Below are 13,890 nucleotides of genomic sequence, written 5' to 3'. Positions count from 1 at the left end.
CCCGCGCGAGGAGACTCTGTTTTGAGGGTTACCTCGGAAGGGCGGACGGGATTTTCTTGTGTGGTCCTTAGGGTGGGGGCAAATGAATTTGAGGGGCAGTGCAGGGGGTGGGGGTTAACCGGGCGGTTTCCATGGCGCCCGGGGCGTGGGGGAGGAATGTACCCCGCAAACTGTGGCGAAACAACTGGGCTGCCGGGCCAGCCCGGCTGGAGAGGGCGGGAGTGCTGGGTGGGGGTGGGGGAAGGCCGGGCGGGACGGGGGCGGGGCGGTCACGTGCGCCCTAGGGGGCGAGGCCCCGAGCCGGCCTCGGAGCGAACCGAGTCCCGCGAAGTGGCTGCGCAAGGAGCGAACTCTTAGCAGGACGGAGGGGCTGAAAGTGGCCAGAACGCCTTGGGAGGACTCAAGACACTGGCGGCTAGGGCCGAGCCGAGGTGTCTGTCTGCTGCCGGCCTGGGGGACAGCGGGCCCCACGGAAAAGTGGGAACAGAAGTTTGGAGGTGAGCGTTGGGAGGACAACTCACGGCTTTTACACAGGCTTGGGTCTTTCTTCGGTTCTTTTGGGGAAGACCGGGGCAAGTGCCCCGTCAGCGTTACGGGACCAGCCAAGGCTACTGTCCCTTAAGACTGCCGGAGTCCTCAGTACCTGTCCAGGGCTCCAGGACAGGCCGTGGTCATGGTGAATGAAGAGCCCAGCCTGGAGGAGCGCGATGGCACCCCTGAGCCGGAGTCCGCACTCCAGACGGACCCCAGCATCTCCGCCCACCCCAGCGTCTCCATCCACCCCAGCGTCTCTGGGCACCCCAGCAGTTCGGCCCACCCCAGTACTGTGGCCCAACCCAGTGGCTTGGCCCACCCCAGCGTACCGGGCACGGAGGACCTCAGTGTGATCAAGGTGAGCAAGCGCCGTTGGGCGGTGGTCCTGCTGTTCAGCTGCTACTCCATGTGCAATGCCTTCCAGTGGATCCAGTATGGCTCCATCAATAACATCTTCATGAACTTCTACGGGGTCAGTGCCTTTGCCATCGACTGGCTGTCCATGTGCTACATGCTGACGTACATCCCTCTACTCCTGCCAGTGGCCTGGTTGCTGGAAAAATTTGGCCTGCGCACCATCGCCCTCACGGGCTCGGCTCTCAACTGCCTGGGGGCCTGGGTGAAGTTGGGCAGCCTGAAGCCACATCTCTTCCCTGTCACCATCCTGGGCCAGGTCATCTGTTCTGTGGCCCAGGTCTTCATCCTGGGCATGCCCTCCCGCATCGCTTCTGTCTGGTTCGGGGCTAATGAGGTTTCAACGGCCTGCTCCATAGCTGTCTTTGGCAATCAGGTGGGTAGAGTTTGTGGTGTTCAGAGGAATGTGTTAGATTGGATCTAACTGTCCTTAACTGTGTGGGAGACTACTTTTCTAACTTCAACCGTGTTTGTGACTCTGGGTGACTTTGTGGCTGGGTGTGACTGACAGTGTGAGTGAGTGATAGTGACTGGGTGACCGTGTAAGGGAAAGGCAGGGACCCAAAAGAAGGGGACCTTTTCTTTCACCCACAATTTCTCCTCCCCCAGCAGAAAGCATGTTTCTAAAACGCACGATATGGTTATGATTTCATTCCTGAACCTGTCAGTCCACCTTTGACTTCAGGAAAGCTATTCTTTCTCAGGGAGCAGCCCCAAGGCGTCAGACTATCCTGGTATTATCAGAATTTGGCAGATGTTTTTAGCCTGACCAATCAGCTTTCCTAGAGTGCAGTATCTACTGCACTACACAGGGTTGTAGAGCGGTGCCCTGGTCGGGTTTGGCACTGTTCTTACCTTCTTTTATACACAGCTAAAGCCAGGACAGTGGGAACAATGCCTTGGGCCAAACTCCTTCCCTGGGGTTTAGAGCCAAGTCTAGCAGGATGGAGTAGAAATCTCGCTCTGAATTTCCAAAGACTAGAAACCTTGGAAAGGCCTGGAAAGTTCATCTCTTAATCCCTTCCCTTTCCTTCTTTTTGGAGGAAGCATCTCAAATTCTTTGCCTCTCAATGTGGTGATGACCCAGAAAGTTGGGCATGTTGTGAATCTGATGGCCTTCTCTAAAGATTTGAAGCAAATTTTATATGAAGCCCTTTTTTGTCTGGACTACTGCTTCCAGGTCTCACTGCTTCCCAAGCATCCTCAGCTGCGGCTACGTGTTTAAAAATGACCAGCAACTCTTAGTTCTTACAAGCCTGTTTTCTCTTACCTGTTCATTGCATTTAGATACCTTAACCTTGCATTTAGAAATCTCTCCTTTGGGTCAGGAATTTCTAAAACTTCTCTAAAGGCGAATTTTTATTCTGTTCCTCTTCACCACCAGGAAGTTAACTTGAGCTAAATTTTCCCATGCCAGTATGTCCTGCCACTTGAGCAACAGTATAAGCAATCAATGCAAATGAACAGAGAGGCCCGGCCTCTTCTTTAGCACACAAACGGGCAACATAAAATCCTTTACCCAGTTTTCTCTCACCTGTAGATTTGAATGTTCTGAAGATTGAATTGAAACAAGATGGATCTTTTGTTCAGGGCAACTAAAACATACACTGTTGAGAGCGACATTGACCAGGCCCCTATCCTCCAAAGTGATGTGATGTAGATTTTAACATTCCCACTACAGCCCTGCTGGTGGGTTTGACAGTACTGGGTATTTTCTCTCCCTATTTGCAGCAGACCAGGATGCAGACAAGGTCACTGCAATCCCAAAGCCTTTTTTTGAGGAGAGCAGGAGAACTGGGAGAAGCCCCCAGGTGGCCTGGTGAGATCAGAGAATCCAACACTTGTTTTGTTAACCATAAACGAATAGGTTTTCAAACCCCACCCGCCCGCACACACTTGTGAGGGAACTTAAAGCCAGATACAAGTATATCTTTAAAATTGAATAAGAATTGTTATTCATTCCCCACCCCTAATCCTCACCAAGGCCAGGAAATGCTAAGAATTTTACATTTAAAAACACTCTGACAGCATACAGTAATACCTTGGTTTGTGAGCGTAATTCGTTCTGGAAACAAACTACTCGTATTGCAAGACATCATTCGTTTCCCACGTTAAAATGTATTAGAAATGTTTGCTCATCTTGTGGAACACTTGCAAACCAAGTTACCTTGCAATCCAAGGTTTTATTGTGTATTTGTATCAAGGAACCATCTATTTAGTTTAATTGTTTAGGCCCAACCCAATGTGCTAAGTTAAAAAAAAAAAGTTATTATGAGAAAACAGAATTGTTTATGCTTCCTCACGTAGAGATGAATGTTTGGTTCTCAGCCTGTGTTTTAACCTTTGTTTCTGAGTAAAGAATGGCTGAATGGAGGAGAAATGTTAACAGAGCACCGTGAGCTTCACAGCTTAGAAAAAAAGGCTCCACAAAGCTGTTAAACAGATTTCAGATGTCATGCCACAGAATAACTCTTCATGGCCTGCAAACTTCACACTGATTAGCAAAAACCCCCTGTGCTCTCTGTCTCCTAGTGCTTCATATATGTACCAACCCCTGCTTGCAGTCAATCCAATATTCATTCATTCATTCATTCAACAAGCATTGACCTATGTGGGGGAGGAAGAAAAAATCTTCTACCCTTCTAGACTCTTTAGGCTGGTCTGATAATTAAATCAACATGAGGCAGATTAACAAGAGAAAATAACCAAATTTAATTACATATGTACATATGGGAACCCCATATACATGAGAGGTTCAGAAACAGAAAAGCAATATGAGGTATATATAACATTCCGAGCCAAGGAGTAAGATGGGGATACCTTGGGGCTTCAGAGGGGAAGGAAGGCCATTCGCAGGATAAGAAGAAGAATAGATGTTAAGTAATTGGAAGTTTGCCCTGTTCTATAGATAAGTCATCAAGGTTATTTCTTATTATGGGCAAGGCTCCCAATTTAAATTCTTATAGGTAGTTAAGGGAGAAGCAGACGTTTCTCTTTAACCTGCAGGGTTTCATTTGCCTTCAGCTCAAAATAATCTATGCCAAAGTAGTACATTTTGGGGAGACCTGTTTGGAGCCCCTTCACCTAGCTCCTACCTTTTTGCCAGACTCTGTGCTAGGGCTGCAAAGGTAGCCCCTGCCTTCGCAGAGTTCTTGTACCAGATTTTTAAATAGTGCCAGGCACCAAGATTCAGATAAATACAAAAAACGAAAACAGATCAGAGTATAAAAGATTTATTTTTGGTTCTCCACGAGGTTTTAAGTATATTCTCTGCCTAATAGCTATGGGAAAAATTGAAGAGGAGGGAAGATAAATATCTATTAAACAGCTATTCTGTGCAAGGCACTTTTTCATTTGTTATTTAATTTTTCATTGCTATGAGGTAGGTGGAACTGTCCCCATTGTTATAGGTGAGGAAATTGAGACCCATATAAATAAATGGAGCAACCTTATCTAGGGTCTTATAGCTACTGAGTATTAGAAGGGAGATTTGAACCCAATTCCACCTCTGAAGCCCAACTGGCCAATCTTGAGTCTTCCTGTGGATAAATCATATATTTTTAATTTAAGAAAAGCAGGATTCTAAGGTTTGAATGGCAAAATTCAATCCTCTGACTCCAGAGTTGGTGGTGGTGAACAAGGGTCCAGCAGTGTTCTCCAGAATTTGAGAGCTTAGCTCTGGTCTTCTGTTTTGAGGTTCCCGGCATTCGCATTGCCTCCCCACAGGCTGCATTGTAAACTGCTGAAGGGTTGGTGCTGCAGCTTTGAGCCTAGCAGGGAGAGGCACAAGAAAGTGGGCCCGAGTCTCTGAGAAGAAACCAGTGAATCCTGAGCAGGGGTGAGAGAGGGGAGGCCGCTCAGACTGCAGCTGAAGCGCTTCCTCTGACCAGTTGCACAGGTGGTAACAGCCTGGTATTTTTTAGCAACACTTGTTCTTTGTTTCAAGGGGAAAGTGATCTGTGTGGGGTGGAAGGAATGGTTTGAGTGATGTGGACACATTGTTACTGCGCAAGGGCTGGAAGAAAACCTTGTGTTGGAGCCTGGGGATAGCTTGGTGGCACAGGATGAGGGATATGTGGGAGCTGAAAGAGTTCCTCATGTCAGCTGAAGCCCCATTGAGAACCCTGCAGCACCGAGACAGGAAGGGACTTCCTCCGGGACCCTCAGGCAGCTCACAGCGCAGCGCCACCCAGTAACAGCGGGAGAGAACCAGTTAGCTTTCAAGATACGGAAAATACAGTAACCTTACAGAATCATTTCTGTGGAAGCCATGGCTATCTGGGCTGTCGAAAATAACACTGTTCAATAGAAATATAATGCAAACCACATGTGTAACTCAATTTTCTAGTAGCCACATTAAAAATATATAAAATATAAATGAAAAGGAACAGGTAAAATTAGTTTTAGTACTATATTTTATTTAACCCAATATATCCAAAGTTATGTCAACATGTAATCACTATAGTAAGATTACTAACAAGCTATTTCCATCCCTTTTGCATCCTGAGCCTTTAGAAATTGGCACATAGTCTACACTTACAGACTAACCGTCTTTCCCAGCAAGAGCTGGGATGTGTTCAGCATCCAGGTTGGACAGCTCAGGTCTAGAGCAATGATGGTATTTGCAGGGGAGAAAAAAATTTTCCTTGACAAACTGACGAAGAGTCTTCACAGAAAAAAATCCAAATGTATTTCCTGTGAGTGTTGCTTGACATGGGAGCCTTCATAGGGAAATGAAGAAACAGTTAAGACCTGTGCATTTTGACACCACGTTTGATGAAGAGTGGACAGCCGTGGAGGAATACGACAGGTTAAAGAGTATGAGGGAATTGTAGTAAGCGAGGGGAAACTGAGCAGGGCCTGTGGGCTTGCATCCTCCTTGGCAGCGTAGCAGAGAGGAGGTTGCTCCCTTCCTCCCGATTAGGGAGGGCACCTCTCACAGAAGGGTTTGAAGGCCTGTTTCATGGAGGAGGTCAGAGTGACCTTCTTGCGTCTGCCATTTTCTCAAGCTCCTTCAGCTTAAAAGATTCAATATGCCAAAGTGCTGTCTTTGGGGGTAGCGTGTCCTGAAACCCATCACATTTTAAGCAATTGGAAATCAGCTTCTAGGCCATCAAGATGGGCTCGAGGAAGCTGCAGCCTGGAGGAGGTTCTGCTTGCTGGACTGGCTGGTCATATGGGATCACCTCGAGCAGCTGCGTGTTTCTGAGCCTGACTCAGGAGTCAGGGTCATGCGGCAGGTGGTCAGCCTAGCCTCCTCCTAAACTCATAGCCATCGGGATGTCTTAAGATCATTCTGGATCTACTGTCAGAGGCCTTGTAAGATCTGAGCGAAGTTTGGGGAGGTGAAGGCAAACTCTCATTCTCTTACGTTGGTTATTATTGTGAAGGCACACAGAGTGCCTACCCACATGGCTGACCTCTTTCCGGCTCCCCGCTAGGTACTGGAAGAGAGGAAAGCAGGGACTGAAAGAGCAGAACGAGGCTAATGGCGCCCAACATGAGATGGGGGTCCAGGGGCCTGGGACCACACCCTCAAATACTCTTGGGGGCCACCCAGGTCACATAAATGGGACACAGTAAAAGTGACATGGGAGTGTGGTGGAGTCACAGCAAATGTAAGAGCCCATGTCCCATCTAAAGACAGCAGCTATTTCAGCTTCTGCCAACCCTTGACATACAAAGCATGACCCAGTGTGTTGTCAGATATCATTGTTTTTTTCCTTTAAAGAGAAACCAGCAATCCAGATTTTTATGTGGAATCTGCTTCTTTTTAAATTGTGGTAAAATATCCAAAGCATAATATTTATCATTTTCACCATTCGTAAGTGTACAATTCAATGGCCTTAAATACGTTCGCAATGTTGTATTAGCGTTACCACCGTCTAGCTATACCCAAAATATTTTCATTATCCCCAACAACTCTGTACCCATTCACCATAAGTCCTCCCTTCCCCTCCCTCCAGCCCACAGTGACCTCTTTCTGTTTTTATGAATTTGCCCATTCTAGGTACCTCATATAAGTGGATTCATATGCTCTTTGGCTTTCTGTGCCTGGCTTATGAAATCTGTTTTTTTAAATGCTGATTAGTTACTTCAAAACTTTAAAAAAATTATTATATTTTATGTTTTGAAACTGTGCATCTGCTAACACTACCCCATTTGAGACTTCTGGGGAAGATGATGTGAAACTGAATTTCAGTTCTGCTTTCTCTTTTCTGGGAAAACTGTCACCAAAGATTCAGAGAGGTGGAAATGGGCTCGGAGGCTGGCAAATCTAGGGAGGAACTGAGATGCGTGCTCCCAGAAAATGGTGATCGTTTGCCTCACCCATGGGGCTGGGTAAAAATACAGGTGCCTGGGCCCCCTGGTGGACTCCCTTAACCTGTCTCTTTAGGGAAGAGGCCCAGGCTCCTGTATTTTCAACTGGCCTCCCAGGTGAGGCTAGTGATCAGACTTTTTGAAATCACTAGGAGAGAGGACAGCACACCATGGGAAGGCACCTTCCCCTTCTTGTCAGGGCTGATTTACTACGTGTTTGCTGTGTGCTGGGTCCGGTGTCCAGGCGGAAGCAGTGGGGTCTCAGCTACTCGCCCTTCAGACCGAGCGGGGAGGCCGGGCTGCGGTGAGGGACTCCTCATTCTGATTCACTTAGGTTTTGGAAATAACACTGGAAATGCAGAGTGGGGGCTGGGGGAGGGGAAGGCCCTGATGGAATGTGAGGTGGAGCCATTGCAGATGCTCCTAATCCTTTTGTCTCTTTGATCCTCAACTCAGTGCGCTGGAGGAGGCTGGGGTTGGCGGCCCAACTTCAGTCTTGGCTTTGTTGCTCTGCCAGGCATTGTTGCAGGTGCCTGTGAATTGCGTAGAATCAAGGCTAAGTCCTCATTTTGCATTCCAGGCCCGGTCCCCTTCCGATTCCCACCCAGTTGGTCTCTTGTTCCCTCCTTGGCCTTGTGTGTCAGCTCTGATCAGTCTAGTTCCTCAATTATCTCTTTTGAAGATACACTGCTTGGGGACTAACTAAGCCTTATGAGTGGAGAGTGATGTTATCAAGATAGTGGACTAGGAAGCTCAGAACCCCCACTCCCCCTCAGAAACATTAAACAAACTAGAAACTGGCTAAAATAACTGCTTTATCAGAGCTCTGGAAATCAGTCAAGGTCTACAGCAGCTAAGTAAATGCCCAACCAAGAAAAAAACCACATTCAAAATGGTAGCAGATTTCATGGCCTTTTTACTCACCATTGCCCTTCCTCCTTCCCCATGCTGTGCCTCCCAATCCCCAGTTCCAGACGAATTTGCAGTGTTTTAACCCAATTGTATTTCTATACACTAACAATGAACAATCCAAAAAGGAAATTAAAAAAACAATTCAATTTACAATAGCATAAAAAAATACTTAGGAATAAATTTAACCAAGGAGGTGACAGACTTGTGCACTGCAAACTACAAAATGTTGCTGAAAGAAATTAAAGAAGACCTAAATAAACACAAAGACTACCCGTGTTCATTGATCGAAGACTTAATATTGTTGAGTTGTCAATACTACCAGAAGCAATCTACAGATTCAGTGCAATCCCGATCAAACTGCCAGTGACATTCTTTGCAGAAGTAGAAAAATGCATCCTAAAAGTTATGTGGAAGTTTAAGGGGCACTGAATTACCAAAACAATCTTGGAAAGGAACAACAAAATTGGAGGTTTCACACTTCTTGATTTCAGAGCTAACAACAAAGCTACCGTAATCATGACAATATGGTATTGGCATAAAGACAAAATGTAGACCAATGGAATAGAGAGTCCAGAAATAAATCCTCACATACAAAGTCATATGATTTTCAACAAGGGTGCCAAGACCATTCAATAGGAAAAGGACCACCTTTAAAAAAAATTTATTATATTTTATGTTTTTGTTTTTTTTAAAGATTTTTATTGAGGAATTGGGGGGATGGGAACAGTGCTGGGGAATTGGGGGAAGGGGAACAGACAAGTTGCTGTCCTTTTGTTCTTCAGTTTAGTTGTGGAGGACGTTGCTTCACTGGCCCAAGTTGGCACCATCATTGCGCTCTTCCCGGGCAAGGCAGATCAGTCTCCGGCTTCTGGACAGCCGCTCACTGCGGCTGCTGGCTGCTCATGCTGGCTGCTGGCTACACACAGTAGCCCATGGCAACCCCATGCAGCAGGGGCTGCAGTCTACGCCGTCGCCGGGGACTCATGCCGGGGACTCATGGAAGCGCAGCTCCAGGTTGAGCTGTTGATCAGCATCTTAGCTGTAGAGGGCAGTGTCACTGGCCCTCATATGTGGGATCTGAACCGGGGCCCTCTGGCATCCCAGGCCAGCTCGCGCCTCTTGGCCGGCCTTGTTTTCGTATTTTTTAGAGCAGTTTTTTAGGTTCACAGTAAAATTACTAGCAGAAGGTACAGAAGGTATACCCACAAGAATTGAAAGCAGGAACTTGAACAGATGGTTTGTACACCCATGTTTATAGTAGCATTATTCACAATAGCCAAAAGGTGGAAGCAGCCCAAGTGTCCATCTATGGATGAATGGATAAACAAAATGTGACATAAACACAATGGAATGTTATTTAGCCTTAAAAAGGAAATTCGGATCCATGCTACACATGGATGAATCTTGAAGACATTATGCTGAGTGAGATAAGCCTGTCACAGAGGGACAAATACTGTATAATTCCACTTATTGAGGTGTCTTTTTTTCTGACAGCAACTTATTCTCCAGTGTTCTAACACCAGCTGCGTTCCTACAATTCCGTTTGATTCCAACACTAGCTCCTTGGAGTTAGTGCAGACCCCACAAGTTAAGGGCTCAGTTCCACAAGACCGCCTCTACTTACAACACCATTTGCCACCTATACTTCTGACTGACTCTACATTGAGGGTTCCCACGATCCCTACTCTGGTTCTATAATTTGCTAGAACGGCTCACAGAACTCTGGTAAACGCTTTACTTACATTTACTGGTTTATTATAAAGGCCACAACTCAGGAACAGCCAAATGGAGCAGACATAGGGCAGGGTGTGGGGGAAGGGCACAGAGCTTCCATGCCCTCTCTGGGCGCACCAACCTTCCAGCACTTGGATGTGATGTGTTCACCAACCTGAAAGCTCACTACACTTCCTTGTTGAAGAGTTTGTATAGAGCTTAATTGCCAGCTCTCCTCTCCTCTTCAGAGGTGGGGAGAAAGGGGGTTAGGAAGTTCCCAAACTCTAACCACTAGGTCTTCTGGTGATTAGCTCCGTCCTGAGGCTATTGAGGGACCCCACTCTAAGTCACCTCATTAGCATAAACTCTGATGTGATAGAAAGAGACTCCTTATGAATCACAAAAGACACTCCTGTATCACTCAGGAAATACCAAACATTTTTAGAGCTCTGTGTCAGGAACTGCGACAAAGATTAAATACGTTTTTATTATACCACAAGTACCTAGAGTCATCAAATTCATCTAAACAAAAAGTAGAACGGTGGTTGCCAGGGGCTGGGGGAGGAGGGAATGGGGGGTTATTCTTAAAGGGGTACCACGTTTCAGTCTAGGAAGATGAAAACCATTCTGGAGATGGATGGAGGTGATAGTTGCACAATAATGGCAATGTACTTAATGCCACCGAACTGTACAGTTAAAAGGGTAAATTTTATACTGTGTATATTTTACCACCACCACCAAAAACAAACCAAACCAAAACACTGCTTGTGAGGTGTTCTCTTCTGGCTGGGCACTGCTCACCTCTTGCCATCACCTCCTCAGCCTCTGTTCTTAGAGGAATCCATTCTGTGGCCTTCTCTGTGGGTGCTGAGTTTGCTGGGATACTGGCCTTTGTTTTCAGGTGGTTTGTTTCCCCCTCTTCCTTATCTCTTCAGCCCTCTTCCCCTTCTCCTCCACCTCCTCTACTAACTAAATGAGAAACTTGTCAGGGGGCTGGAAACTTGACTAATACATCTCGTCTATATCTCAGGGCTCTGGGCATAACAGGTGCTTACAAATGGATGGACAAATTAATAAACAGGTTTCCATTTTCTGAAAGGAATTAAGGGGACAATCAGTTCTGAGACCTCTGGCTGGCGGAGGGAGTGTCATGCCAGTATTGTGTTCCTAACAATCTTATTCTTTCAATAGAAAGCTATTAAGTCCTTACTGTACCTTGAATTGTTCTAGACCCAAGGTGGTTGAGAAAACAGCTTTGAGAAAACATCTCTGCTGTGTACCCTCGGACAAGTCCCTTAACTTTTCTAAGCTTTGGCTTCTTCTTTTGTGAGATGGAGATAATATTGCCTACTGCAAAAGGTAGGGGAGAGGATTAAATGAGACAATAAATGCAGGGCACTTAGCCAGCAGAGTTTGTCAGCTAAGAAATGGTAAATGAAGAACTGATGCTGTCAGTATTATCACCAAGAAAAATAGTTAGTTGGCCCCTGTCTGCAGGGGACTCCTGATGTAGAAGAAATGGCCAACACTTAATCCCTTGCTCATACCACCATGCGGCAGGCTTAAGGATATATGTGCACAGGGCATTAAGGGGTCACAGCATGTGGGAGGGCATTACCCCAGGGAGCGTGCAGTGGGGAGCAGGCTGAAGTGGTGATAGTAATAGCCAATTCTTAATGAGTGCAGTGACTGGGAGTTGGGTGAATAGGGGAAGGTGGGCCATTCCAGGACGTTTCCAGGCAGGATCCTGATGGGGACTTGTCCCTCTTGAGAGCTTCTCAGCTAAAAGCTGTGCAGGTGCTGGGGGATGGTGTCAGTTTCCCTGTGTGTGTCTAATGAGACCTGTTGTATGCGGTGAAGACTTTGGGGCCTCTGACATGACAGAGACACTGGGCCAACTCCCACCTCTGCACATCAGACCCTAGTCTCCTAAAACTAAGACTCTCCTGAAGGAAGTGGGTCACCCAGGCTTATCAGGTGGACGCAGCTGTTTTCCACTGCCTGGTTCTTGATCTTTCCCCAGCAGTGCCGTTAACAGGATGTCCTTCCCTGGACTTCAACTCCCCCCACTGCCAGCATCAAACAGCCCGGTGTGGATGGCAGGATGAGGGTGGGATCCCCATCAGGGATGAGAAAGAACGGTTGAGGCGAAAGCTGGTGTCTTTTTTTCTTTGTCCTCTGCCTCCTGACTTCTATTCAGCACCATTCCCAAACTTAACTCAATGGCGCATCTCCCTTACCTTGATTCCACGGGACTTTTTCTTTGCCAAATCATTCAAAGGTGGGAGGGCATCCTGCAGGCTCTGGCACCCCACCCAGGCGCTTCTGCTTTCTGACCTACTAGAGGCATCTTTTCCCTTTTTTTTTATGCTGTGCAAAAATATTAGCTCAGCCTCTCACCCTACACAATTCAAGATGAGGCATTGTCCCAGCATGAGGGCAGATAGCACCATCTGTGTTTGCAGAAGGGGGAGATCGGAGGCAGGGCTGGACTTTACTTGCTTACCAACTTCTTGGGATTAGACAGTGTGTCTCCGAACCTCACGACGGAGCAGTGTGTGCTTTGGCTCCCATCCGATTCCTTCTCTAGGGAGGAGGTAAACACAAGCCCCTTTCAGTTCCAGGAGATCACTTCTGATTGGATAACCTTGGAGGCCCCAGAAGGGAGGGGCACAGAAGGTGGAGCAAGATTGGGGATGATTTTTTCTCCTTTTTTTCCTTCTGTCCCCAGGAATTCCTGATTTCTGCCCAAAATGACTGTGTTAACATAGCTGGGTCTCCTTTGGTGGCTCTGGAGCAGCTCTCTCTGTGTACAGGGCTATTTGTTCTGTCCATCTACTCTGAGAACTGTAGGAAGCGAGCAGCCATGAGTCATCATGTGAAAGCAGGGCCCATTCCAATGGGTTGTTTGTTTGGGTGGTGGCTGCCTCTCCAGCAATCTGTGCCTCCTCAGACCTTTGTCCTGGGCTTTCTGTTTGGTGCTAGACACCTCTGTGGATCCACTCGGTGAGCTCACTCAGACTACCATTTCTTCTCTACTGTGGATCTAGGCAGGGACATGCACCTCTCTCCCACCATCTCTGCCTAGGACACCTGGGGAAGCCAGCCGCCGAGGAGTGTCTCTTGACTTCTCTCCTTGTGGCAGTGGAGATCAATTGTTTTTAAGTGTGTTCCATGAACCTCCACCACCAGGACCACCTGGGGTGTTTGTTAAAAATGCAGATTCCTGGGCACCCAGGCAGACCCAAGGAATTAGCCTCTCCGGGGTGGGACTCAGGAACCTGTGGTTTTTGACTCGCCACCAGGGGTTCTGATGCCCACTGAAGTCTGAGAACTCCTGTGTGGAAGCCATGGAAACTGGACCCGCCTCTACTGGCCGCTGTGTTTGGGGGCCTCCAGCAGGACACCTGCCCACTTTGGGCATCAACTTCTCTATAACAAGAAAGCCTGCCTCACAGGGGGCCACCAGAGTTAAATGAGGGAATCTGTAGGTAAAAGCTCTTAGCACCAAATAAGCCCTTCAGAAACGTTTACTAAGTCCACGTCCATCTTCTTCCTCCCCACCAGACTGGGGTACCAAAGGCTTGGTTCTGGTACCTCTAGATTCTAGCTACTTTCTTTAATATCAGCTGCTATCCCTAGACGTTTTCGCTGACTGACGCTCCTCTTCAGTGCCATACACTGGGAACTTAAGCAGACCCTCCTGTCTACTCTCTGCTGGTGAGTTAGGTTGAGGCTAGGTCACCACCCTTCTAGGTAGAGGTCAGCTCTCTCCTAGTACCTAAGCCAGAAGAGGTCATGCCTGGCACACAGTAGGGACTGAGAACATTTGGATGGAAAGATGAGTGCCTGGTGTTTCAGTTTTATACTTTATCTTCTCATTGCTGAAGGAAGATTCCAGAGCATTTTCAGTGATTGCCACTGAATAACATGTCGCTGTGACCTCAGGGCGTGTGTGTGTGTGTGTGTGTGTGTGTGTGTGTGTGTGTGTGTGTG

At 47.2% G+C, this 13,890-nt stretch overlaps 1 protein-coding gene across 1 annotated transcript in view; it reads left to right on the top strand.

Annotated features, from left to right (window-relative positions):
* The first annotated feature begins 283 nt into the window (after positions 1-283).
* Positions 284-13,890, top strand: part of FLVCR2 (FLVCR choline and putative heme transporter 2) — a 60,762-nt gene continuing 47,155 nt past the window's right edge. The window contains exon 1 of the mRNA XM_019640362.1: positions 284-1,324. Coding sequence (XP_019495907.1) covers positions 674-1,324 — 651 coding nt within the window. The 5' untranslated portion in view covers positions 284-673. The remainder of the gene's footprint in view (positions 1,325-13,890) is intronic.

This window comes from Hipposideros armiger, unplaced genomic scaffold (assembly GCF_001890085.2).
Source record: "Hipposideros armiger isolate ML-2016 unplaced genomic scaffold, ASM189008v1 scaffold_49, whole genome shotgun sequence".
NCBI lineage: Eukaryota > Metazoa > Chordata > Mammalia > Chiroptera > Hipposideridae > Hipposideros > Hipposideros armiger.
The sequence above is the reverse complement of the archived record's forward strand: the minus strand, read 5'-3'. Positions and strand labels throughout refer to the sequence as shown.